The sequence below is a fragment of the Cnephaeus nilssonii genome (assembly GCF_951640355.1).
Source record: "Cnephaeus nilssonii genome assembly, chromosome: 22".
NCBI classification, from domain to species: Eukaryota; Metazoa; Chordata; class Mammalia; order Chiroptera; family Vespertilionidae; genus Cnephaeus; species Cnephaeus nilssonii.
In genome coordinates this window covers 10,147,727-10,174,206 of record NC_137093.1, presented here as the reverse complement: position 1 = coordinate 10,174,206, position 26,480 = coordinate 10,147,727, and the positions used below count along the sequence as shown (strand labels likewise).

Here is a 26,480-nt window from a genome sequence, read left to right as displayed (position 1 = left end):
AACGGGGTTAAGAACATGCCCGGTTTCGTCACAGCGACGAATGCCCACTTTGAAAAGAAAAAAGCAACTAATGGACGAAAAGCGCTTCACGAAAATTAACGCTCCGTATGTAGAACCATTACAGCTATTAGTATTCACAATTCTGTTCTCTTACCGCGGGACCCGCTCGGGACTTGTTTCCTCTTCGCTACGAGGCGACATCCCCGAGTCCTTACCGCACCAAGTTTCTAGCGACTTAAACCTCCGCGGCGCGGGGAGCAGCGGAGGCGCGAACGCACGAGCCGCTGCGCCAGCCCCGTGGCGTCTCCCCCGGCCCCGCCCCGCCGGGCGGCCCGGCGTCATCAGCGCGGCGCGGGCGCGGCGGAGGCCCGGGGGCCTGGGCCGCTGCGGCGCTTGGGGAGGCCCCGGCAGGCGCCTGCAAGTCCCCCGCGCGGCTGGGCGGCGGCTCGCAAACCCCGGCGGACTGCGGCGAGCGGCGCGTGGAGTCGCGGGCCGCGGGGGGCGGGCGCGGGCGGGGCTGCCGGGAGCTCAGGCGGGGCACGGCGCCGGCGGGCGGGGCTGCCCGGCGCGGGTGTCCCGGCGATGTGTGGCGCTGAAGCGGCAGCGGGAGCAGCGGCAGCGGCGGCGGCAGTCTCGGCGTCGGCTTCGCGGCGGTGCCGGCGGCGGAGGCGGAGGCGCAGGCTCCTCCTGAGGACCTGGCGAGCCCGGGCCTAAGCGGCGGCCCCGCGAGGCCCCTGCACCGCGCTCGGGACCGGGGCCCTCTCCGCCTCGCCCTGCCGCGGGAGCCTGCGTCCCCGGCCGGGGATGAGGCCGGGAAGCAGCCGCGCAGGGCCCAGCACAAAGGCTCGTCCCCAGGGGCTGGCGCCGCCGCCACCGCCGCCGCCAGCCTAGAGCCGCCTGCCGCCGCCGAGCCGGCGCCGGGGTCCTCATCCCCGCCGGTCCCTGGGGGCGGCTGCTGCCCCGCTCCCCGAGGCCTAGGGGCCTGGGCGCCAAGCCCCTTGCTCCCTTCGCTGCGGTGGGACCGGGCCGCTGCGCAGCCTCCGCCGCTCCCGGCCTTGGGGGCCCCGCGGAGCATGTCGGGGAGCGACATGGAGAAAGCCATCAAGGTAAGGGGGAGATGCCTCGTTCCTCCCCGCTTTGCCCTTGTGGCATCCCTCTCGGCTCCGGCTTCAGGAAACGGAGGGGACTTGGGGTGAGATTCCAGCGACTCCCGGGTTTCGGTCTCCCCGGATTCCGTGGCCTGCGTTTTACAGCCCTGGGGCGAAGGGTTTGTGGGGGGGCCTGGGGGACGGGATCTAACCTGGTTGAGGCGGGGGTGTGGTTTGTGCTCACCTGGAACAGAAGAGGAGTGGCTTGGAGATGCTTGCTGTGAACGGGATGGAGGGGTCTCACTACTCTACTTTCGATCTCTCCCCAAGTGCCGCCAGCAGTTGCTTCCGGATGATCCGCTTGCTGCAACAGCACTTGGAGACTTGGACTTTACCCATCCCTCCGATTTGTTTGAAACTAGCCTCTTGGAAATCTGCAGTTTCAGAAGGAGGTGGTTCGCCTTCCTACAAACCCAGTCCTTTGGCGAATAGATTGTTCTCATTTTTCAGTGTGTTCCCCTCCACTTTGCCTCTTTCCTCTCCCCTCTCCTCCTAGGGAGCACGGAGTTTATTTAGGAAGAGCTAACGGTGTCCTGTGACTTACTGCTCTGTTAACAACAACAAAAAGCTACTACGTGTTCTAAAATGACCCGAATAAAATGACAGTTTTTCTAAAACCTGATTTACTTTTTAAAAAAAACTCTTTGAGGCACTAAGAGAAAATTATCTAGCTATGATTAGGAAATTAGAGTCTTGTATAAATTGAACATGAAACTTAACGTCTATTGGTGTTATTCACTATTTTACAATGTTAAGTCAACAACATATTTAAGGATTTCATCTACTTTTGAGGGACAGGAATCCATTGGCAATTAAGGGTTACTGTATTTTCCCTTTCAGGACACAATCACCATGACCAATAACTGATAAAGAACTTAAACTTGTAACACATTTTTGGATGGTAAAGCTTATAGAAATCATCAATCATTACCAAGAAACTTCACCTTTTAAAAGATACATCAAAATATAATGTATACATTAAGGGAGATCAAATTTTTAATAATAGAAATAAAGGTTCTAAAAGACTGCTTTGACAGATCAGTATCTCCAGAGAGATAAACACATGTTTTAACTGTTTTAGAAAAACTTGAACTCTGCTCATTAATAAAGTGAAAACCATAAGGACTCGCCCTGTAAAGAGGATGGCACTTGTCCCTGAATTATGGGGCCAGTCGGGCATATCTGCAGGCTATAGTAATAGGCTGCTAGCTGGAGAGAGAAAGCAGAGCAGGCCTGCTTTTCAAAGCACTGTTAGCATCTAACACAGTGGTTCTCAACCTTCCTAATGCCGTGACCCTTTAATACAGTTCCTCATGTTGTGGTGACCCCCAACCATAAAATTATTTTCGTTGCTACTTCATAACTGTAATTTTGCTACTGTTATGAATCGTTATGTAAATACCTGTGTTTTCCGATGGTCTTAGGCAACCCTGCTTGCGGTTCTCAACCTGTGGGTCGAGGAACCGCTGCTGTAGAGCCTAACGAAAATAATTTTATGGTTGGGGGTCACCACAACATGAGGAACTGTATTAAAGGGTCGCGGCATTAGAAAGATTGAGAACCACTGATCTAATACCTAGGAAGGAACATGGTGGAGTGAACTCAGCTGAAAAGAAATCAAGATCATCATAAACTTACATATCTAGTCATTATTATAGACTTGGTTCAAGGTTTCCATCATATAAACTCAAGCTCAACTTAATACAACTACATTAAAACTCAGAGCACACTCTAAAGGCAGATCCTATGCATGTGAAAGTAGATTTAAAATCAACATTTCAGCTAACACTAGAATTTACTCTCTAGATACTGTCATATACATATATATATATAGAGAGAGAGAGACAGAGAGAGATACACAAAATAATTATAATGATTGATTTTTAGTTAAAAAAAGACTGCCTTGAAGTATCCATTTTTTTCTTTTAGTTTAGATTTTATTGATATAGGGTCAAGAATTGTTGCCTAAAATTATATGAATGGGTTGTGAAATTAAGCAATGTGGCAGATTTTTAAAATCAACTTTGTCTAATTTGTCTCCAGTGCTGTCTTAGGCACTACTGGTGCAAAGCCAGCCTCCTAGATGTCCCTGATCTCACGGAGCTTATATTCTAGATGGTGGAATTAGGTTATACACATTGTCAGGTTGTTTTAAATAAGAGGTATAAAAAAGGTGGGAGTACTGTTTTAGGAAGGGTGGTCAGGAAAGACCTCTGAGGAGATGACATTTGCATAGAGTTCTGAAGGGAAGGAAGGAGCAAAACTTCACTGTATTTGGGAAGACTATTACAGGCAGCCCTAGCTGGTTTGGCTCAGTGGATAGTGTTAGCCTGCGGACTGAAGGGTTCTGAGTTTGATTCCGGTCAAGGGCATGTGCCCTGGTTGCTTGCTCAAATCCCCAGTTGGGGGGTGTGCAGGAGGCAGCCAATCAACGATTCTCATTGATGTTTCTATCTTTCCCTCTCCCTCTCTGAAATCAATAAAAAATATATTTTTTAAAAAAGAATATTACCGGCAGTGGGAACAGTAGGTACAAGGCACAATGTAGGTGCAGGTTCATGTGTGATCCAGGAACAGCAAGGTGGCTGGAATGCAGTGGGTCTGTATAGATTGTTCTAGAGAGGTAATGGGAAGCCAGAGCATGTAGGGCCTTGTAGACCATTGGAATAACTTTGGCTTTGACCCTAAAAAGAAGGGGAAGTCTGGGAGAGTTTTGAGCAGAAGAGGAACATAGTTCTAGTGGACAGATATAAATGGGGAGGCAATATTACCTAGTGGTTACAACAGTTTCTCTAGGTAGGCTCATGGGTTGAAATCTCAGCCTTGCCATTCATTAGCTGTGTCTTTAAGTAAGTCAACGTCACTTCTTTGTCCCTTAGTTCCTCATCCATAGAAAGGAGATAAAAACACTCCCCAGCTCATAGGGTATTTTTGAGGATTTAATGAGCAAATATATCTAAATATGCTTATGACAATAGCTAACGTTTAGTAAGAGCTTGGTGAATATTAGCTTATAGCAATTTAAGAGAGGTTTAGAAAGAGATGCTGTTTTCTTCACTTGGTCATTATTGCCCAAGGTAATTTTCTTTTTCTTTCTTTTTAAGCCTTCACATACTTTTCTTTATATATATTATTGATTTCAGAGAGGAAGGGAGAGGGAGAGATTGAAACATCAATGATGAGAGAGAATCATTGATCGGCTGCCTCCTGCATGCCCCCTACTGGGGATCTAGCCAGCAACCCTGGCATGTGCCCTGACCAGGAATCAAACCTTGACCTCCTGATTCAAAGATCAATCCTCTACCACAGCCACGCAGCTGGGCTAGCCTTCACTTACTTGACAGATCACTGGTGAATCTTCCTACTATTTTGGGTGTGCCTAACTCATACAAATTAGTGACGCTAAAAATAACTGACAACCAGTACTGACTAGGGTATACTCCCCCAGAAGCAAGCCAGCATTCATGGTCTTGCCTTTTTGAGGCTGCCCCTCAAGTGGTGAGAACTGAGGTCAGCTGGGAAAGCCGTTTTCCTGGGCTCTAACTAGCACTTCAATTTAGGCTGCCTGACTACCGGAGAGCAGGCTGATTGGCCTTTTGGCAGGGATTCCCTTGAATCTATTAATGGGTTTGGGGATAGTTGTCCTCTAATCCACAATTAAAAATATATTGAAACTTATGATCTAGCACATGTTTCATCCTGGAGACTATTCCATGTGCACTTGGGAAGAATATACATTCACCTCTTGGTTGGGGTGCTGTGTAGATGTCAGATAGTTCAGGTTGGTTGATAATGTCTTCTGTATGCTTGCTGATTTTCAGTCTAGCTTTTCTATCTATTAGTAAGAGTGGGGAGTATTGACGTCTCCAAGTATTTTTTAATTTTCTATTTTTCCCTTAAATTCTGTCAATTTTTGCTTCTTTCATTTTTGGATTCTTGTTAGGTGCATGTATGTATGTTTGTAATTGACATTTCTTCCTGTTGACTTGACCTTTTTATCATTGTAAGAAGTGCTTCCCTTTCTCTATTAACATCTTTCGTTTTAAAGTTTATTTTGTCTGTCAGTATAGCTACTCCAGCTCTCATGGTTACTTGTGATATATCTTTTTCCATCCTTTCACTTTTTTTCTTTTCTTTTTTTTTTAATTGTAGTATAATACATAAAACAGAGTTTATCATCTTAACCATTTTTAACTGTACAGTTTGGTGGTATCAAATACATTCATAATGTGGTGTAACCATTACCACCATCCATCTTCAGACTCTTCAGCTTGTAAAACTGAAGTTCTATATTCATTAAGCACCAACTCCCCCATTGTCTCTTTCCCACCAGCAAACACTGTTTTAGTAATTCATTTCCCGATTATGGAGCATTGCTATGAAGGCTATTCTAAGCTTGTTTTATACACTTGCATATTCACTAGGCAGAAGCTCTGTTTTCATCTCTGAATTTAGTCTGGCACATACTAGCTGCACAATGAGTGTGTTTCATGGACAAATAACCTGTTCTCATACACTGGGAATCAAGATTCTAGTGATAAATATGGTCTATCAGATTTTCATTGCAACAAAACAATTTTAAAGTGTCATGAGTTTTGGCCTAATTTCTCAAAGTCTGCAGTTAGTTTCCTATTCTATATGTGGAACCCTACATGTGGAAAAATGAGTTTTATAGCTTTCTTGCCTATAGGCAACAGAAGCTCAACATAACAGTGACTAAACAGGAATTCCATGAAAATGTTCATTAAACTGTAGAGAATCTATCTGGAACTAATGAAAACTATTGAAAAAATTTGTTGAAAAATATAAAAAGTATAGTTATATAATGAATATGACAGAAGATCTTTGTACTCAAAATGGTGCTGTTGAAAATTATATAAATTTACTATGATGTTTATTGCTATTTTACTTGAAAATTTAAGTCTTGATTTATTCAGTTATTCCAAAAATTTGATCAGTTTGTTCTAGGATATAGGCCTCTATATCATAGGAGCATATATAAAACTAGTTTTTCTGGAATCTCAGAAAATACTTGACCATCTAAGCAAATAAGTATTTAGTAGTGAAGCATTTTACCCCTACACTCCAAAGACAAAACAAGACATTGAGTGGTTCTACTTCAATGGACCTTGTAGATGAGCCGACAGATTTTTTTGACCTAAAGTTTTTGCTTTCAGTCTTGTTGGAAAATATTCCTAATCTAGTCATTGGAACAAAATGTCTAATTATAAAGCCCTACAGAACACAAAGCTTTGTTTATCAGATTCTCTCAGAAGATGAGATATTGAATGACAAGATCTTCTGTTGTCCCACCTCTGTTTAATTGTTCAGCTTTTTAATTGGAGAATTCTCTGCCCCTTCTTTTTTATTTTAATAGGAAACCTCCATTTTAGAGGAATATAATATCAACTGGACTCAGAAACTGGGAGCTGGAATTAGTGGTCCAGTTAGGTAAGAAACCCATGTGCAAACTATGACAAAATTGTTCTGAAAAGGGCCATTTGAAATACATCTTAAATTAGAAGCATCAAGGTGCCAGATTGGTGAAATAGCCTTAATTTAACAAGTAGAGGTGTTTATGTTAGGCTATTTCTCATCTATTTAGGAATATACTTAAGGGACCAAGTCACATGTTCTGTAACATGGAATCATTTAAGATGTTGATCCTGTGGAGCCACTGAGAGTCACCTGTAGCGAGCAGAGGCCTCAAGTTGGCATCACCTGGCTTAGCAGCTGAGGCCTAGGAAGAGTGGATCAGATACTGCTCTGCCTTTCCACCTGCTAGCCTTGGGGGCAAGTTTGTTCTGATGCACCTGGATATATTCTTGATTAGAAGTACAATCCTCAAAGAACAAACTTGTTAAGTTAGTTTTCACTGTAACATAGATGATTTCTGATTGAATTTTTTCTCCAAATCTAGAGTCTGTGTGAAGAATTCTACCCAAGAACGGTTTGCACTGAAAATTCTTTTTGATCGTCCAAAAGCTAGAAATGAGGTATGATCCTTTATTGCCTTGTCTTGCCTAAATATTGAAGTGCCTAATAATTCATTTTATAAGTAGGGCAGCTTCATGCATAGATGCATGAAGAATTTTTTTTTTTAAATTTAAGTTCATACTTACCCCTTTTTTGCTATTCATGTTGTTATAAAAACAGTCCTACATCTATCAGTACCAAAGACTGTTAGTAGAATCTTGTTTCAGTTAATGCGATTTTTATACATAGTTGAGTATTCAGGTTTACTTCCACTTTTGCTTACTGGAAACCATCCTTGAAGAGTGGAGAGAAAATACTACAGGAAAGGGTCTGCTGAAAAGTGTCTTGAAAGTAGGCTGCAGGAGGGCTCTGCAGGATGTTTCTAGTTTTTAAAAATAGACATTTGTTTTGAATGATCTGGACTGGTGAATAATGATCTGGACATGTTAATAAGAGTGCAGTGAAAGACTTACTCTTTTGCTTATAGATGTATGAATAATATCTGAAAGAAAATAAATTATTTGCTAATTCATTTGCTAATGGATAGGACAGGAGCAAGTAATCTGTTGTTGAGGTTTCATTCATAGAAAGAGCATTAAGGAGATAATCTGTGTGTGATCCCCTTGTTTTGTACATTATTCTAGGTGATAAGGTTTTTTACTGTAATAGGCTTAGCCTCTTGTGCCTAATGTTGTCAGTTTTTTGAGGGGGTGTTGGGAGAGAAAATGTTGGCCTCTCCTATGTACAGAAATATTTCCTCTCTTCTCTTTAAGGTACGCCTGCACATGATGTGTGCCACACACCCAAATATAGTTCAAATTATCGAAGTGTTTGCTAACAGTGTACAGTTTCCTCATGAGTCCAGCCCCAGGTAAGACTACACAGGGTCATCATACTACGCCCACCTCTCCATATGTAGGCCAAGGTGCAGTGGGTTTCCTCTTTTGTGCCCTCTCTCTCTCTTCCCCTTTCACTCCTTTCCTTCCTCCCCGTCTGCCTCCCTCCCTCTTTCTCATTCTCCTCTACATTTTGTTTTGGAAAATTTCAAACATTTGTGAAAGCAGACAGAATTATGTAATGAATCCCCAGGTTCCCATCACCCAGCTTCAGCAGTGATGAACTCATTGCCAGTCTTGTTTCATCTATACCCTACTACTCTCCTGGCCCCTCTGATTATTGTGATTACTTTCTCTTTTTTAAAAAAAGCAAGTAATGTGGAATTAAAACAGATTCTATTTCAAATTAGCAAAAGGGGACCAAATATTATTCTAGGCAATGTTTTAGAGGTTGATATGGCAAAAAGCCTTTATTGCTTAGTCTGACATTCCTTTTAAAGGAAGAAACCAACATCATTCTTTTAGCTGCCAAATGTTTGGCAAGCCCATTGAATGGTGTTCTAAGTCTCTTCCAGGAAATTCAAAATTAAAATAAGGTTTGTTTTCTGTTGGAGGGAATGAGCTATAAATCTGCCATCATAGCAATGGGATAGGCACCAAGGAGAGGCATCCATAAAATACTTTTGAGTTTACAAAGGAGAGTTGCAAGCTGTAGGCTGGGGAGGTGAGTTGTCTCTCAGAGCTGTTACGTGGGAACTAAGACTTGAAGGGGATAGGAAGAAGTTTTCCAGGTGGAGAAAAGAGATGGATTTGTAAAAACAAATGGGAAATGAATGATTATTTCTTACAACTGTGCTCTGTTGGTGAAAGCATTTGGATGGAAGCTGGAAACATTTATATCAAAGGATGGTAACCAAAATTCAAAAAATTTTCTTTATAACATGAGAATTTTTGCTTTTATTTAGTAATTGTGTAACCCTTTCCAGCTATCTTGCTGGGTATCCTCTGGGTCACATGAAAAAAACTAGTGGAGTGGGGGGAGGAAGGGAGTAGATACACACACACACACACACTCACACACACACACACAAGGAAAATCCAAGACAGCTCAATACCCAGCCAGATGACTTGAAATTCATGTCCTACAGAGTCATATTCTGTTTTCAATATGTTTTCATTCTAGCTGCCCTAAAATGCCTATACAAAACATGTCACTTAAGTGTAATGTTCTCAAAAGGAACATTATTTTCAAAACTAAATCTTTCACTCTCACCTTAGCTTCCTAGAAAGTGTTAGGTCAGGGATATTCCTTATGCACAGTGTCCATTTGGTAGTGGACACTCCAAGAAGCTTGGTCGGACTAGACTTAGGAAGTAAATGACACACTTTGTAGATGAGGTATCTCTTTAGATTAGCTACTTGATGTTTCAGTTCTTTTTTTTTTAACTTAACAAAATCAAATGCTTTCAAACAGGGCTCGACTCTTAATTGTAATGGAGATGATGGAAGGGGGAGAGCTATTTCACAGAATCAGCCAGCACCGGCACTTTACAGAGAAGCAAGCCAGCCAAGTAACAAAGCAGGCAAGTTAACCCCGGGTACAAATCAAACTGCCAACGATGTTGGTTAACAAGCACAATTTCATTGGGGGGAATAAAAGAAAGCTTGCAGAAAAGCTCTATTTGCTCTCTCATTGCCTGCTTTGTTATGTGATCAGAAAAGATGCTTTGACAGGAGAAATGTGACACCTTTTATGCTGGGGGGGGGCTGTATTCTTAAGTGGTTGTCAATTGTTTGTCTATTATAAGATGTAAATAAACTCTGGAAGGAAGGTAATCTTAACTCTTGTAGATTGTAGATATCTTTGGACATGGCTTTCAAGCACTGTTATTGAACTTTGAGATAAAATGTTGCTGATACCACTTAATAGATTGTATAGTGTGAAAATATGTTCTGACAATAAGATAATTTTTGCTTATGAGTCACCTTTCTCTCTTCAGATTTTAGTAGCATTAGAAGGTCTTTATAATTCTGGGTTATTCCTGGTTACAGTCTCTCTATTTTGATGTCACTTTTAAAAATTAATCCTCACCAGAGGATATTTTTCCCATTGATTTTTAGAGAGAGTGGAAGGGAGGGAGAGAGACAGAGACAGAGAAACATCGATGTGAGAGAGACATCGATTGGTTGCCTACCGCACTGGCCCCGACAGAAGGCTGGGGCTGGGGATCGAACCTGCAACCAAGGTACGTACCCTTGACTGGAATTGAACCCATGACCCTTCAGTCCATGTGCCGACACTAACTACTGAGCTACACAAGCTAGGGCTTGCTTGATATCACATTTTATTGCTAGAGAAATAATTTATGTCACAGACAATACTAGGAAACCAACTGGAAATAACGTCTTGAGGAGATCAAAAGCTAAACCCTCAAAGCTAATCTTCATGTCAAGCAAGCAAGGCAAAGAAAAGCAGAAAGCCTAGCACAATTGGTTCTTAATTAAAAAAATCCTTCGAAATTTTTCATGAGCATTTTTTGATGCCTCCTTCCTGGTGCGGTGGAGCTGATACTTGGAATGCTAAGACATTTCCATACTGTGAGTTGAAGAAAAGGTAGAATTTGCTCTTGCTATTTAATTTTAAAAATTATACCTTGTATTTTTCAAATACTAGGACTAAAGGGTGAGCTCTGATAATCTTCTGTAAAACAAAACCTCTTCACATCTACCTAAACAGGCCACATTTCACCAAGTGGGATGAGCACATTGGAATATCAGGTGGAAAAATCCAGTTAGCTGCTTTCCATTGTTCTTGAAGGCAGAGCTTGAAAGTTGAGCTCCCTGGAGAGTGCAGCTCTTTTCTGAGCCGCGTGTCAGTGTGGCTGCCCTGCTGGGGGCGAGCAGCCTGCTGTCCGTGCAGTGTTCACTAGGCAGTGCTTGTCCCATTGCAGATGAATGCAAGTGGAAACATTCCATTTCCCTCATTGCGTACAGGATTTAACCATCAGTTTATTCTGATAAAGAATCATTTTACTGTTGTATTTTTTTCTTTTTGCTTAACAAAATACACATTGCAGGTAAACTAAGTTCATTTCTATTTCTTGGTACCAAAAGTTTTATTTAATTTCTGCTTTAAAATTGAAGACTGACTATAGTCTTAATGGACTTAATTAAGGATCATTTTTTAATATCCTGAGTTCTCTAAACTAGGGGCACTAAAGAGTTAATTCTTCTAAGATGTGGTTGCTATTATGTCCTTTTCCAGATAGCTCTGGCTCTACAGCACTGTCACTTGTTAAACATCGCGCACAGAGACCTCAAGCCTGAGAATCTGCTCTTCAAGGATAACTCTTTGGTGAGATGCCTTGCTTTTCTGCATTTTAGTGCTGCCATTCACAGCATAGTCCAGAAGTGGGCATGGAGGTGTGTATGTATGTGTTTGGAGTGCTCTGAACCCATAGTGAAGAGGCTTTAGGCAGCTAATTTTTCCTACTTATTTCCTTGCTGGAAGCCCAGAGGAATACCCCTCGCATGGATAATTTTGGATGATCCTTATATGTATTTGTAGCACTTAAGATTTTGGATATTATTTGGGGGGACTTTAGGGAGGGGCCAAAATCTATATGCTGTTATATATAATCTTAAAACTTAACAGTTGTATTTGCTGTTAAGGTGTGTTTTTCTCTCCTGATAAGGTGTGTTTTCTCTCCAACCCTACCCTCTGACACCTACACCATGTCCCATCAAATAAGTTACTCTGGCTATCAATGAAGTTGATGTTGGTGAGAAGTAATGGGCCAATCTATAGAGCCAGGGAGCTTTTGAGTAAGATTTTGACTTAATGCTGACTTTATAAATTATAAAACAAGGCTAACTGTGAGTCGGTAGAAATTGATTACTTCTGTATTACTAAGAACAATTCCACAATATGAATCATTGTCTCCAGACCTGAGGATATGCTACTCATATACTTGGGTCTCAACCAGAAACTTGTGAGAGCTTAAGGTAACATGCTTTGCACCTGGATTTCCCTCTAATGTTTATTGAGAACTCTGGAGCAATGACTTCCATTTATTTTATTTCAGGATGCCCCAGTGAAGTTGTGTGATTTTGGATTTGCTAAAATTGACCAAGGTGACTTGATGACACCCCAGTTCACCCCTTATTATGTAGCACCTCAGGTAAGCATGCTGTTTCTGCCACTGGCTGTGCCACCAAGCTGCCTGTGCACTCGCATTTCCACTCCCCAGCACTAGTAGGCGTGCATTACAAATGGGAGGGGGAGTACCCAGTTTCAGAAACCTTCAAGCTGCTTAATTTGATGTAGGCATTTTATTCTTTTGGAATCAACTTTATTGAGGTATGATTTATATATAGTACTCTGACTTTAAGTATAGTTTGATGAGTTTTGACAAATGGATGCTCCTGCATGATCAGCATCACAATCAAGTTATAAAACGTTTCCAGCACTTCAGAAGCTGCCCTGTGTGCCTTTCCAGTCAGTTTGCTCCCAACTTAACTCCTAGCCCCAGGCAACCACTGACATGCTTTCTGTTATTATTGGTTAGTTTTGTCTGTTATAGAATTTCATAAAAATAGAATTTATCTTTTGTGTTTTACTTTTCCTCAGTATATTTTTTAAATTCTTCCATGTTGCATGTATTAGCATGCTTTTACACAGGCATGAGGGATGTCCCTAGGAAAAAGTGATCTCAGATGCCTCGATGGGCAGGAAGAAGAGATAAATCTCCTCCAGGGACCTGATCTTAATGTTCTTGACCTGGGCAAGCACTGATAAATTGCTGGTGATAACGGGATTGGGGAAGGGTTTTTGAAAGTATTGTGTTTATGTGGAGTTTTTTTTATTGTTGACTGCCAGTGTGGACCCTTTTTAGCCTTCCAGGAGTCTCTCAAGTTGTGTGTCATTGGTGTGATTTTCAGTAAACTGTTCCCTTTGGTCTGACTCTGACAGGTACTAGAGGCACAGAGAAGGCATCAAAAGGAGAAATTTGGCATCATACCTACCTCACCAACACCCTACACTTACAACAAGGTAGGGGAAGAGATATTTATCTTCACCCCTCTGGGTAGCCTCTTTTCAGTGAGCTATTTGTGGCCCTATGGGAATGTGGCTCATTCCAGTCTTATCCCTTAATCTTCCTGTGCAAAAGGCTGGAAGCAGCCACACAAGCAGAAGAGTACTTGGAATTCAAGTTTTTGTCTGATGAAATATAAAGTAAGGTTCTTATAGATTTAGGTTTTGCAGCAGGAGCCAAGGGCTATGGTCGTCTATAGGTTATTTATTTGGCTAGTTGTATAATCCAGTGACCATATTTAAAAGACAGGGTTGTCTTTAAATTTACTTGTTAAAATCTCAGCATGAATGCAATGAATTTCCTGCATGATGTAATTTCCCAGTATTTTTTTCCTTCTCTTCCTTTTCCATTTTGTGAATCTAATGGTGCTCATGAATTAGTATGGCATTCATCAAAATTACACTGCAGATGAGTAACATGTTGAAAAAAACAGTTCATGTTACTTTTGAATGTGTTTAAATGTTGGTCTAAATATAAACTTTATATTGGGCAACTAAATGAACACTGAATGCTACATTGACAACTCATTTTTAATAAAAATATATAATAAGATATAATTAAATTTTTAAAAATTAAATAAATACATCAACCTTAATTAAAAAAAAAAAAAAAGAGAGAAGCAGGCTTGGCCCATGTGGCTCAGTTGGTTGGAGCATCATCCCATGCACTGAAGGGTTGCAGGTTCAAACTCTGGTAGGGGCACATGTGGGAGGCAAAGCCGATGGATGTTTCTCTGTCTCCCTCTCCCTTCCTCTCTCTGTAAAGTCAATAAAAACATGTCCTTAGGTGCGGAGTAAAAAACGGGGGGTGGGGGGAAGGAGCAGGCACAATGAGTCCTTTGTGGCCAAAGAAATGCTTTTATTTATTTTATTTTATTTTTTTTAAATTTTAGTGAGGAAGGGAGAGAGAGACAGACAGACATAGAGAGAGAAAAAAAAAGGAAAAGAGAAAAAGGAAAGGAAAGAAAAAAAGATGGATATGAGATACATTGATCAGTGACTTCCTGTATATGGCCTGACTGGGAATTGAACTTGCAACCTAGATATGTGCCCTGATCGGGAATCGAACTGGTGACCTTCCAGTGCACAGGACCAACTGAACCACACCAGCCAGGGCCAAAGGAATGAATGCTTTTATTTTTTTATGTACTTATTTATTTATAAAATATGCTTTTATTGATTTCAGAGAGAGGAAGGGAGAGGGAGCTAGAATCATCAATGATGAGAGATGCTAATGTGTGTCTATGTAGTGTATGTGGCACATAAAAAATATGGAGTGAAGCCCTAGCCGGTTTGGCTCAGTGGATAGAGCGTCGGCCTGAGGACTGAAGGGTCCCCGGTTCCATTCCGGTCAAGGGCACATGCTCAGGTTGTGGGCTGAATTCTCAGTGTGGGGCATGCAGGAGGTAGCTGATCAGTGATTCTCTCTCATCATTGCTGTTTCTATCTCTTCTCCCTTCCTCTCTGAAATCAATTAAAATATATTTTTTTTAAAATGGAGTGAAAAGTTAGACTTCCTGAAACTTTTCCAGTCTCTGTTAAGTGATTCTTGGATAGATCAGCCTGTGTATGTCTAGGCCAGCCATGGAGGCTTTATTTTGGAGCTGTGCCTCTGCTAAGAGTGACCATTTTCTCTTTGCTTTCAGAGCTGTGACTTGTGGTCCTTAGGAGTGATTATCTACGTGATGTTGTGCGGATATCCTCCTTTTTACTCCAAACATCACAGTCGGACTATCCCAAAGGACATGCGGAGAAAGATCATGACAGGCAGTTTTGAGTTCCCAGAGGAAGAGTGGAGCCAGATCTCAGAGATGGCCAAAGATGTTGTGAGGAAGTGAGTCCCTGGGCCACTGGGCAGGGAGACCAAGGAAGCCTTAAGGTGGTGGAACACAAGGGAATGTTGGGTAGATAAAAGTCATTGTTTCTTAGGCATGTTCGTTTCTATTTAGCATCACAGAAATCTTACCCCTGGAGCCTGAGATGAGGGTTCTCAGTGTCCACACCTCAGTGGAAATGGAGATTTGCTCCCTCCTGTAGCATTCCTGGAATTTATCCCTGGGGTTGTGAACCCAGGTTCTTCAGTAGCCAGTGTTTCTGTGAGCATTAATTCAGGGCCTTAAGTGATAATCTCTACTCCCTGACCCCTGTATGCCCTCTTGTCTGTAAGCCAATCATTTGGGATGGACGTTAGGAATGAACTGGGGTATTAAGATGATAACAATGCTTTTGGCTTTTCATTTCTTGGCTGCTGTGGGAGTATGTGATTGATGGTGTGGGGCCTGGACCCCACCCTCCAGCCTTCTGACATATATGAAGATGGGAAGAGTTAGAAGAATTAGGGCTGATAAGTAGATGAGGGACAGTTGACATTCAGAGCCCTTTGGTAGCTGGAGGGCTAGGTAAGAAGTCAGACCTAAAGTTGAGGTATATGTGGGAGGCTTAGCTGCCTGGGTCTTGGGCACTGTTCTAGTATTCCTATTGCTTGGTTTCACTGAGCAATTTTTCCTTTTTTGGTTTCAGTTTCTTCATCTGTAGTGTGATCAAGATAAGCATTAAAGGGGCAGTATCTGGGAATTGTCTCCTGACAGTACAATCCTTTCTCTATGGAAATTTCATAAATGAGCTTGTTTTGTTGATTAGGGGTCTGTGTATCTAAAGAGGGGCTAGTTTCTAAAACATATAAGCAAAAGTTTTTTAGGAGGATGGAGGCAATTAAATCACTATCTGTCTTCCCATGCTGTCTTTTCGGCTACTTAACCAAAATATCAGTATCCTCTAAGTGGTTCTTTGTCAGTTTTATAGAATATCACTAGAGCAACATGAATCCTTTCTTTAGAATCTGAAGCTCTTTGTTCAGAATGATCCAGAATAAAAGAGCAAATAGGCATGTTGTCCTGACTCTGACATTTGGAATGGGAGGATATGTAGTTGGAAGGAGGTGCTGTAGATAGCCCAAGGAGCATGCTGGGGTGAGCTAGGAATTGCATCAGCATGAATACATAAGATGTAAAGAAGTCGGATCAGAGCAATACACAAGGCTTAGAAGGAAATGCTATCCCCTTCTCAGAGTCTCTAGGTATTTAGCTTTAGAATGTCTCTGGAATAAAAGGTTCATGTCCTACCATATGGTAACATCCGAGATTTTACCACAAGTAGCAACCTGGGTTTTCAAAACCTCCTGACCCTTCAACTAATTTTGTAGCCACTATTAGCCAAAAGAGCACTCTCAGGCCATTTTGGGAATTAGAGCTCACTACCCTAAAAACATCAATATGGAGATTCAGGGTCTCAGGAACTGTGAGCAATATGTAGGATTATTTCATTAATCCTACATATTGGGTTAATTATTGGGCTGAAGTATCTATGGGTTAAGATTTTTCCTACCACTTTTACCTCACTTTGTACAGATGGAAAGGACCGCCTAACGACACAGAGCCCTCACAGCTAGTGGTTAGGGACTAGAACCCCACCCCTGCTCTGCAGATGGAAAGTCTAAGCTTGTAGGAGTTGGAATAAAGTCAGAAACTAGAGCTGGTTAGTACCAGACCCCAGAACTTCCTGGTTGTCTGGAAGCAACTGTACATGGCAGCCCTGTTGGCCTTTTCTCCACAGGCTCTTGAAGGTCAAACCAGAGGAAAGACTCACCATTGAGGGAGTGTTGGACCACCCCTGGCTAAACTCGACTGAGGCCCTGGATAATGTTCTACCCTCTGCTCAAGTGATGATGGATAAGGTGTCTTTTTTTGTTTTTAAATTTAAATTCTTTATTGTTTAAAGTATTACATAAGTCTCCTTTTTCCCCCATTGACCTCTCCCCGGCTGCCCCCACTCTCCAGGCATAAGGTTTTGAATGATACTTATTTTGTTGGCAGGTAATGTTGAGTTGAGAAGGAATGCTGGGAACTCGACTTAGTGAGGGGTTAAAGGCAAAACAGTGTAGAGCATGCAGTCTTTTCTAGAGAAACATCTCTGGTTTCCTGAAAATCAGGGTTGGAAATAAAGAGCTTCCCATAAAAGACCCAGATCAAGGCCTGGCAAATATACACTAAGGGAGCACAACACTCAAAGGAATATCCTCCCTATGATCGTCAGTGGGAAAAACAACCTAACTTCATGAATGGGAAGTCAGTGAGATACGTATGATGGGGCCAGGCTTTGAAAGTAGCAGGTCTTATCTTTTAAAAATATATATTTTTATTGATATCAGAGAGGGAGAGAGAAACATCAATGATGAGAGAGAATCATCGATCAGCTGCCTCCTATATACCCCCTACTGGGGATCAAACCTGCAACACGGGCATGTGCCCTGACCTGGAATTGAACAGTGACCTCCTGGTTCATGGATTGATGCTCAATCACTGAGCTACAACGGCCAGGCTAGTCTCATCTTACTAGGATGAAGTTGAGAGGCCATTGTAGGCCGAAACCGGTTTGGCTCAGTGGATAGAGCGTCGGCCTGCAGACTCAAGGGTCCCAGGTTCGATTCCGGTCAGGGGCATGTACCTTGGTTGCGGGCACATCCCCAGTAGGGGGGGTGCAGGAGGCGGCTGATCGATGTTTCTCTCTCATCGATGTTTCTGGCTCTCTATCCCTCTCTCTTCCTCTCTGTAAAAAATCAATAAAATATATTAAAAAAAGAAAAAAGAGAGAGGCCATTGTAGATATTTGAGAAGATGTTTGCATAGGGAAGGTGTTTAGGAATGGTTAACCAGACTTGCAGACTTGCCAACCTAGGACTTCTGTGGTAATTTAGAATATGAGGGGCGGCTCTGAGAGCAGAGAAGTAGAGATGAATGAATAGGCTCAATACTTTTGAAGACAATTTTCTACAATTTTTGGTGACTGACTAGATATAAGGGAACTGTTGGGTGGCACATCAGGTGGTACCATCGACAAATAGAGGAAAATCAAGAATCAGGGTAGTTTGAGTGAAGGGAAATCTTTTAGGTTTTAGATATTGTTTCAAGTGGTACATGGACACTCAAATGAGATTTGTGGTCTGGAACAGAGTGTGGCTGAGAGGCAAAGGCAATGGCAAACAGGCCAACCTGGCCAGGGAGAACGCTACCCTCTTAAAAGGGATGGGGTTGAAGTGTGACATAGAATGAATGAATAGGAAAAGAGAATGCTAAGACCTCCCTTAGTTTATGGGAGAGAAAGGAAGAGCTGGAAGGAACAGAATTCTCTGCCATCTCAGATTTGTGTATGGTTACCTTCCTGGTTTCAATGTGCCCAGTAGTACAAAAATGGTTTGGTCAGTCTGAATCCAAAGGGATTATTTGTATCCTCTGTTTGTCAGTACATGAGGTTTCAATGTAGCTTTCTTCAAAATCTTGGACATGAAGAAATAATTGCCTCTGTAGTTACTTTATTTTATTTATTTTTTTTAAATATATTTTATTGATTTTTTACAGAGAGGAAGAGAGAGGGATAGAGAGTTAGAAACATCGATGAGAGAGAAACATCGATCGGCTGCCTCCTACACACCCCTACTGGGGATGTGCCCGCAACCAAGGTACGTGCCCTTGACCGGAATCGAACCTGGGACCCTTGAGTCCGCAGGCTGACGCTCTATCCACTGAGCCAAACCGGTTTCGGCAGTTACTTTAAAATTAGTGCATAATGAAGCCAAGTATGGATTTGCAGAATCTTCTTAATGAGAAAGAGTGGCTCCTAGGCCTATAAGATGGAACTTAAACGTGACAGTGTATTCCTATTGTTAAGGAATGATGTGGTCATGATGTGGGTAGGTTAACTTTGGAAAAATGGCCACATATGCAGATGTTGAATAGTGTCCATCTAAGCCCTGGCTAGGAGATAGAGCCTGAACTTGTGCCCTTGAATTATTCCCATCTTTCTGGTTGGGCCATCACTGATGAAGAGATAGATATGAGGGTCCAGAGGGGTGTAGCCAGGGCTAGCTGTTACAGTTCCTGTAAACTCTTCCTGATCTAAAAGCATGCTTATTAAGGAACTGCTTTTTTGTTTGTTTTTGAACTGCTTTTTTAAATGGTCAGAATTTATTGTTGAAATTCAAACAGTGCAGAGATATATAAAATAAAAAGCAAAAGTAGCCTTTCATTCCCTTGCCTTAATCTCACCCCTCAAAAGTGAGCTAATCTATGGTGTGATGTATCCTTCCTGATGTTTTTCTGGGGAGACCCTCACACATGCAGGAATTTGTCCTTTAAAAAAAAAAAAAAAAAAGGATCATCTCTTCTTACAAAGCTTTCTGCTGAGTATTTGCCTTCCCTCATTGGTCTGCCCATAGTGAGAACAAGCATTGGTCATAAAGACACAGATTTCAAGTTCTACACTTCGTGACAGTTATTTCTCATTACAAATTAATTGACTGGAGTATAGACCAGTGCTCGAGTGTCTACCACACTCAGTGTGTGAAAACTCTTAGGGTTCTGAGCCATCAGGGGCTGAGGTGCCTGTCTACACTTTGGAAGCAATCTGGGAGGCTTCTCGGGCAGTAGCTTGCCAGCCTTTTCTCTGATGTACACGTATGCCTCTCTTTATACTTGCCCTTGCCAATAACTGTGAGCATGAGCCTTGGTAGTATTTCTTCTGGGCCCTGCTGGTCCATGGGGAAGAATCTCTGCTTTATCAAAATTTGTATATGGCCAGCATAATAGTGAAATTGCCTTCTTAATTCTTTGAGCTCCTTCCCATGCTCTTAGATCGGCTTTCTAGGTACTCAGAAATGAATATGAAAAACTGACGACAGTGTTTACATTCAGGCGGTGGTTGCAGGAATCCAGCAGGCTCATGCGGAACAGTTGGCCAACATGCGAATCCAGGATCCGAAAGTCAGCCTCAAACCCTTGCACTCTGTGAACAACCCCATTCTGAGGAAGAGGAAATTACTTGGGTAACTGAGCTTATTTCATTTATTCTCATTCATGGTTGGGTGTCCCGTTTTCTGCCTTTTAAAATATATATTTTTTAATTGATTTCAGAGAGGAAGGGAGAGGGAGAGAGAGATAGAAACATCAATGATGAGAGAGAATCATTGATAGCTGCCTCCTGCACGCCTCCCACTGGGGATCGAGCCTGCATCCCGGGCATGTGCCCTGACCAGGAATCAAACAGTGACCTCCTGGTTCATAGGTCGATGCTCAACCAGTGAGCCGCCTCTTAAGAAGGTGGGAAGAATAAGCTGTTTTTAAGTAGCATCAGAAGTTGGAGATGCTGTATAGTTAATTTTCTGAAAAATCTGTTACCTTACATTTAGAGTTAACATCTGTTGAGTGTTAGGTTTTTGGGTCTTACCTTGTTATTATCTCTTCCCCCAAACTTTTAAAGCACCAAACCAAAGGATGGTGTTTATATCCACGACCGTGAGAATGGAACCGAGGACTCAAATGTTGCCTTGGAAAAGCTCCGAGATGTGATTGCTCAATGTATTCTCCCCCAGGCTGGTAAAGGTCACACCATTTACAAATGCTGTGTGTGTGTGTGTGTGTGTGTGTGTGTGTGTGTGTACATGCGCATGCATGCACATGACAAAGGGAGTGGTTTAATTTGAGGTTGTCTGTTTCATCTTTGTGTATAAGAAAGTAAGTATATTATATAAATCAGTCTTTACCCATTCAAAAGAGTGGATGGTGGGGGTTAGGGTAAGTTCTACCCTTCCTTGGTTTTTTTGTGATATTTGTAATTTAGGTTTAATTGCCAGTGCCAGGTACAGCATGTAATTTTTTAATATATATTTTATTGATTTTTTACAGAGAGGAAGGGAGAGGGATAGAGAGTTAGAAACATCGATGAGAGAGAAACATCGATCAGCTGCCTCCTGCACACCCCCTACTGGGGATGTGCCCGCAACCAAGGTATATGCCCTTGCCTGGAATCGAACCTGGGACCTTTCAGTCCGCAGGCTGACGCTCTATCCACTGAGCCAAACTGGTTAGATCGTACAGCATGTAATTTTATATTTTCTTGTTTTGTTAATGAGGGCATGTGATGGAGAATGGAAAATGTGGACAGGGTCAAGCTCAGTTTGAGAACGTCAGGAGACGTCATTTCCAGAGCCGTTAAGAGTTCAAGGCTTTATTAACTTGTGACTATAAAGAGAATACGCCCCCAGTTCAGAAGTGGACTCTGCTGCTACTCGTGTGATGGGCAGTGTGTGACTTATACGTGGATTCTTTTGAGTGAGAGTTTGCTTTCAATATGTTATTTCCCCACTCAATGGGGTGTAATGGGCTTTTCTCAGAAAATGAAAGAGATCCTTCAAGTAGTAGGTCAGAAAACTGTTGGCTTGACCTGTCTTCCTAGTTCTTGCATTTTAAGAGAAGTCATATTTAGTGTACCTCCAATAGCCTTCCAAAGTAAGAAATGAGCTTAGGAGAAAGAGGGTAGCCGCTCAGCCTTGTTCTTCCTCTTGTCTCTTGATCTATTAGGTTAACCAGAGACCTAAGCTGTTTTTGCTCAGCAATAGTCTGACACTGCCTATTCCCAACCCCCAGTGCGAAGACTCTGGGGCCATCAGAGGGTTTGTGTGAGGCTGTGCCAGTAGACGAATTCAAAGACCAGAAGTGGTCTATATGTCATGTAGAGATTAGCAGGAACAGCAGTGTCTGGTGAAGTTGGTACTTTTAGTCATCGATTTTCAACAAGTTGAACATCATGTCCTTCCATCTCTGACACTAAAATCCCATAATGCTGCAGGGAAATGCAACTTCTTCATCTTTATCAATAGGCGAGAATGAAGATGAAAAGCTGAATGAAGTAATGCAAGAGGCTTGGAAGTATAACCGGGAATGCAAACTCCTGAGAGATACTCTGCAAAGCTTCAGCTGGAATGGTAGGAGCCTTAATTACTTCTTTCCCCAGGAATACAGTGAAGTGATTGTTTAGGACATGTAGGAATCTTTGGGGGCCTTCCTGGAGCTATTTTTTTATTGTTGTTAATTTTCACCGGAGGATATTTTTCCATTGATTTTTAGAGAGAGTGGAAGAGATGGGGAGAGAAAGAGAGAAACATCGATGTAAGAGAGACATATAGATTGGTTGCCTCCCTCACACTCCTAATCAGGGTCAGGGATCAAGCCTGTAGCCAAGATACGTGCCCTTGACTAGAATCAAACCTGGGACCCTTCAATTTGGGGGTCAACACTCTATCCACTGAGCCAAGCCAGCTAGGGTCTGGCTTGGTTCTTGGACAAGAGAAATCCAGAGTAATAGCCTGGAAGAAATTAGCTTCCCTGGTATGTTTTTAAAAAGATTTTAAAATATCAATACAGAAAAGTGATCACATTTGAAGTGTGTACTGTTGATGAATTAAAAAAATATTTTTTATTGATTTTTTACAGAGAGGAAGGGAGAGGGATAGAGAGTTAGAAACATCGATGAGAGAAAAACATTGATCAGCTGCCTCCTGCACACTCCCTACTGGGGATGTGCCTGCAACCAAGGTACATGCCCTTGACCAGAATCGAACCTGGGACCCTTCAGTCCGCAGGCCGACACTCTATCCACTGAGCCACACCGGTTAGGGCCTCTTGATGAATTTTTACAAAGTGAACATTCCCTATAACTAGCCCCTAGAACATGTAGTGGAACATGGACTCTCTTCTAGTCACTACCTCCCACCCCCAATCCTGATGGCTAGCGCTATTGATTTGTATTTTATATAAATGGAATCAGACAAGTCTATGTTCTTTTGTGTCTGGCTTCTTTTAGTTAACATTATATTTGTGAGATTCAGCCTTGTGTGTAGCAGATCATTTTCATTCTCTATATATACATTTATATTCTTAATATATGTTTCTCTCTCTCCTCGCTTTCTTTCTCCTCTCTCTCTCTCTCTCTCCTCTCTTTCTCTCACCACACACACAAAGACATGGATGGGCAAAAGTAGGTTTAAAGTTGTTAGTATACAAAAGTTTATTCTTTTATTATTTATTGATTGTATTACGTATTTGCATTCTTCTTTTTGTATCCTTACTTCTGATAATGGTGGCTGGTAATTTAACCCCTTTGTGTGTGTGTGTGTGTGTGTGTGTAAATAGATAGTCTACTGTGGGACATTTGAGTTATTTCCAAGTTTTGGTAATTAAGAAAAGGGCTGCTATGAATGCTCTTGTGTATTATCTTTTGAAGAATGTTTTGATGAACTAATTTCTCTTACCTCATATATCTAGCATTGGATTGCTGGTTCACGGAGGTATTCATCTGTTTGGCTTTAGTGGGTACTGCTAAGAGTTTTCCAAAGTGGTTATTCTGGTTGATACTTCCACTAGCAGTGTTTGAGGGTTCTACGTACCCTGCTTCCACATCAACTCTTGTCTGTCTTTCCATTTATTTTAGTCATTCTGGATAGATTATAGTGGTATTACAGTGTCATTTTACTTTGCCTTTCCCTAATGAACTTTAGCACTTTAAAGATGTTAATTGGCCGTTTAGATTTCCTCTTTTGTGAAGTACCTCTTCTTTTGCTAGTTTTTCTGTCGAGTTATATCTTTCTTATAGATGTATGAGTTCTTTATATATTTTTGATACGAGTCCTTTGTCAGACATATATATTACAAAGATCTTTTTCTTCATAGTTTCCTTGTTTGCTATTGTAGTGAACATTGGATTTTTACTGCCAGCTTAATGGAACTGCTCAATTGCTACTTGCAAAAGGGGGGTCTGAACTGCTTTTGATCAGTGTTGGGTGTGGTTCCTCCATTGGTGAAGATGAATTGGACACTGGTAAGGTGTACCTTACTGGGTTCCTGTCAAGAACCTGTCTCCTCCCACACAGTTTGGAGATTGATCTTTTTCTTTCTTGGGTTTCAGGTCGTGGATTCACAGATAAAGTAGATCGACTAAAACTGGCAGAAATTGTGAAGCAAGTGATAGAGGAACAAACCACGTCCCATGAATCCCAATAATGACAGCTTCAAACTTTGTTTTTTTACAACCTGAAAAACTATTCTTCAATGTATAAAGTAATTTTTATGTAAATTAATAAATCATAATTTCATTTTCACATTGCTTAAAGATGCTGTATAGATTTAGATATGGTATTTACTAATAGTATAGTTCATTTGTTTGTTTTTAAGAAAACTTAGTTCCTAGAGATATACATTATTTTAGGACTGCTTAGTCATGTTTATAAGATGACAGATATTATATCAAGCAAGATTGTTTTATTTGTAATAAAGTATATAAAAACCACTTGTCAGCGGTAGACAAAGGACCAACTATACTGATCTTTCTGCTTAGTAAACAGTTGAATCAAATACTGTGGAATTTGGTTTTAATTGCCCTGTGTATTTACTTTCTGCACTATTGGTAGATTAGCCCTGATGCCAAGAAGTGTTTGTGGATCCATGTTGCAGACTGTCTGCTGAAACTCACAAGATGCTGGCTCCCATGATGGGAGAGGCAGGGAGCTGAGCCTTCATTTTTGTTGTCCCTAATTCCTAAGAAAAAAGTGGTAACACTTTTTTTTTTTTTATTGCTCATATTTGTTAAGAGGAATTGGTGTGATTCTTAAATCTAATGGATTCTCTTTTGAGTTTATTCTTTTTATGTTTAATGAAAATTTCAGTTTCCCTTTCCCTGAGACCCTACTTTGTCCTCTCACCTTCCTGGCAGCCCTCACCAGCTCCATTGCTTCTTATGTCCTTTCCCTGTTCTTCTGGCCCACTTATGGGGTGGTTATCCTGAGAAAGTTACATTTCATGAAAAGTGGACTTTTGGATTAGCATCTAATATGGTCCAGGTTTTTTCCTGTTAAAGCTGCCCTTTTTTTCTGTATTGTTTCTGCCTAAGTTTCATGTCGGCATCCTCTGGGCTGCATTTATTTTGTTCTGCCATCTTCATTACCATGAAGCATGCTTCTGGCCAAGTTCAGCTGTTTGAATGGAAATCAAAGCTGGATGCTTTTCTGTTTGTTTGTCTTTTTGTTGTACAAATGAACTTCCATAACAAATCATGTTTAAAAAAATTTTTTTAGAAGCTTAGCTGTGTTCTTAAGAAGAGCTAATATACAAACTCCAATTTGCAGAGCAGAGGGAAAGGATCGGTAGGCTCAGATATTCAGTTTTATTCTGTCACATTCTCTTCAATCAAAATCCACCCCACAGAGCTAACTCACTTTGCTGAGTATATCATCTAGGTGACATTTGGTTAGTATGGCCCATATATGGATGTAACTGTGGAAATATAGTAATACAAAGTATCTTTTAAGAATTACCTTTTTACATTGGTTCCCTTTTATTTTTGGGGAATTTGTAATTCAGGTATTTTTTGAGGTAAGACTCACTAATATTAGGTGAATGGATACCCTGTAAGGAGTATTCAGTACTTTTAAACATGGCAAAATTTAAGAATTAGGCAGCAGAGAAATGTTTTATTTACTGACCATAAAACTTAGCTAAAAGTTGAATTAAGGATTGAATTGTATTATTCTATTTTTCAGTGAAATGCTGTCTTACAAATCACTTCTTTCAATCAGGAAAAACTGCACTTGTTTCTCGAACAACTGACCACCTGTTGTTTTTCTTATCTTAGGGCACAGGTTCAGTATTCACTAGGGATACTTTGTTACTCTTCTTTTTCTTCAGAGTAACTTTCTAGCATGCCCAGTATACCATTAATTTCTCAAATTTGTTGTTTAGGTGTCTTCTAAAGGCTCAGGATGGTTTTTTTTCCCTTCAGGGTGTGGTGAATTTTGGGCATGCTCTAAAAGGGTATTCCAAATGATGCCTTCTGTTTACTTAGAGCAGCAGTTGCCCATGTATCAGTTGTTTCAGGGTGAATTAATCTGGTCCCCAAATGTGCACTGTCTCCAGACATGTCCAGATGAGCCCCAGGCTGAAAGTTTGTGAATACCTTTTAGATGCTCCAACTATGAGGATAATTTGTTAAAGTACTGGCTGAATCATTACAGACTTTCAAAAGTGGGTCCTACCCTGGACAGAGTTCCACTGTTCGGTGTTCAAAGTTTTCTCTGTGGAGTGAGTTTGTAGGCCAGTAGCAAGTACTGCCGTAACATACCAGTCAGGTTGACTGATAAAGCAAAATTTGTAACTGAAAGTGAGACAAAAATTGTCCTTGTCTCTCCTGGCCTGTCTCTCTGATGCCTAAACCTGCAGAAAGTTCATATTGTCAGAACCGTTTTTGTAGACAGAAGGTTAGAGTCTCTAGTTTTACCACATGATTTGTTAACCTCTGCTTACTAAAACCATTACTTATCACTCAAATACCTTTAGACATTACCATAGTTATAAATCTGCTTGATGTAAAACAAGTTGTATATCCTTCTGGCTAACATATTGTATAAGCATAGGAGAATATCTGTCAGAAATTTATTGTTTGAAACATAGGAGGGACTTCTTAAACAGTTTTGTTCTTGTATTTATTTGAGAAAGAACAGGTTGAAAAAATTATTGGTTAAAGAAGAAGTCAAATGATTTAAAT

The 26,480-nt window shown here is 41.3% G+C and overlaps 1 protein-coding gene across 3 annotated transcripts; it reads left to right on the top strand.

Annotated features, from left to right (window-relative positions):
* Positions 1-419: 419 nt before the first annotated feature.
* MAPKAPK5 (MAPK activated protein kinase 5) lies at positions 420-26,332 on the top strand. Of its 3 annotated transcripts, none has more exons than XM_079762567.1 (14): positions 423-1,106; positions 6,526-6,599; positions 7,069-7,144; positions 7,898-7,995; positions 9,435-9,543; positions 11,226-11,315; positions 12,046-12,141; positions 12,933-13,013; positions 14,702-14,889; positions 16,668-16,788; positions 19,802-19,932; positions 20,367-20,488; positions 21,766-21,870; positions 23,850-26,320. In XM_079762567.1, the coding sequence occupies exons 1-14, from the start codon at positions 1,074-1,076 to the stop codon at positions 23,942-23,944; spliced, it is 1,419 nt and encodes a 472-aa protein (XP_079618693.1). In that variant the 5' UTR covers positions 423-1,073; the 3' UTR covers positions 23,945-26,320. The 3 variants fall into 3 exon arrangements, with proteins under 3 accessions (XP_079618695.1, XP_079618693.1, XP_079618694.1); XM_079762568.1 differs by having other exon boundaries at positions 424-1,106; positions 20,367-20,482; positions 23,850-26,317; XM_079762569.1 differs by lacking the exon at positions 7,898-7,995 and having other exon boundaries at positions 420-1,106; positions 11,230-11,315; positions 23,850-26,332.
* Positions 26,333-26,480: the final 148 nt, after the last annotated feature.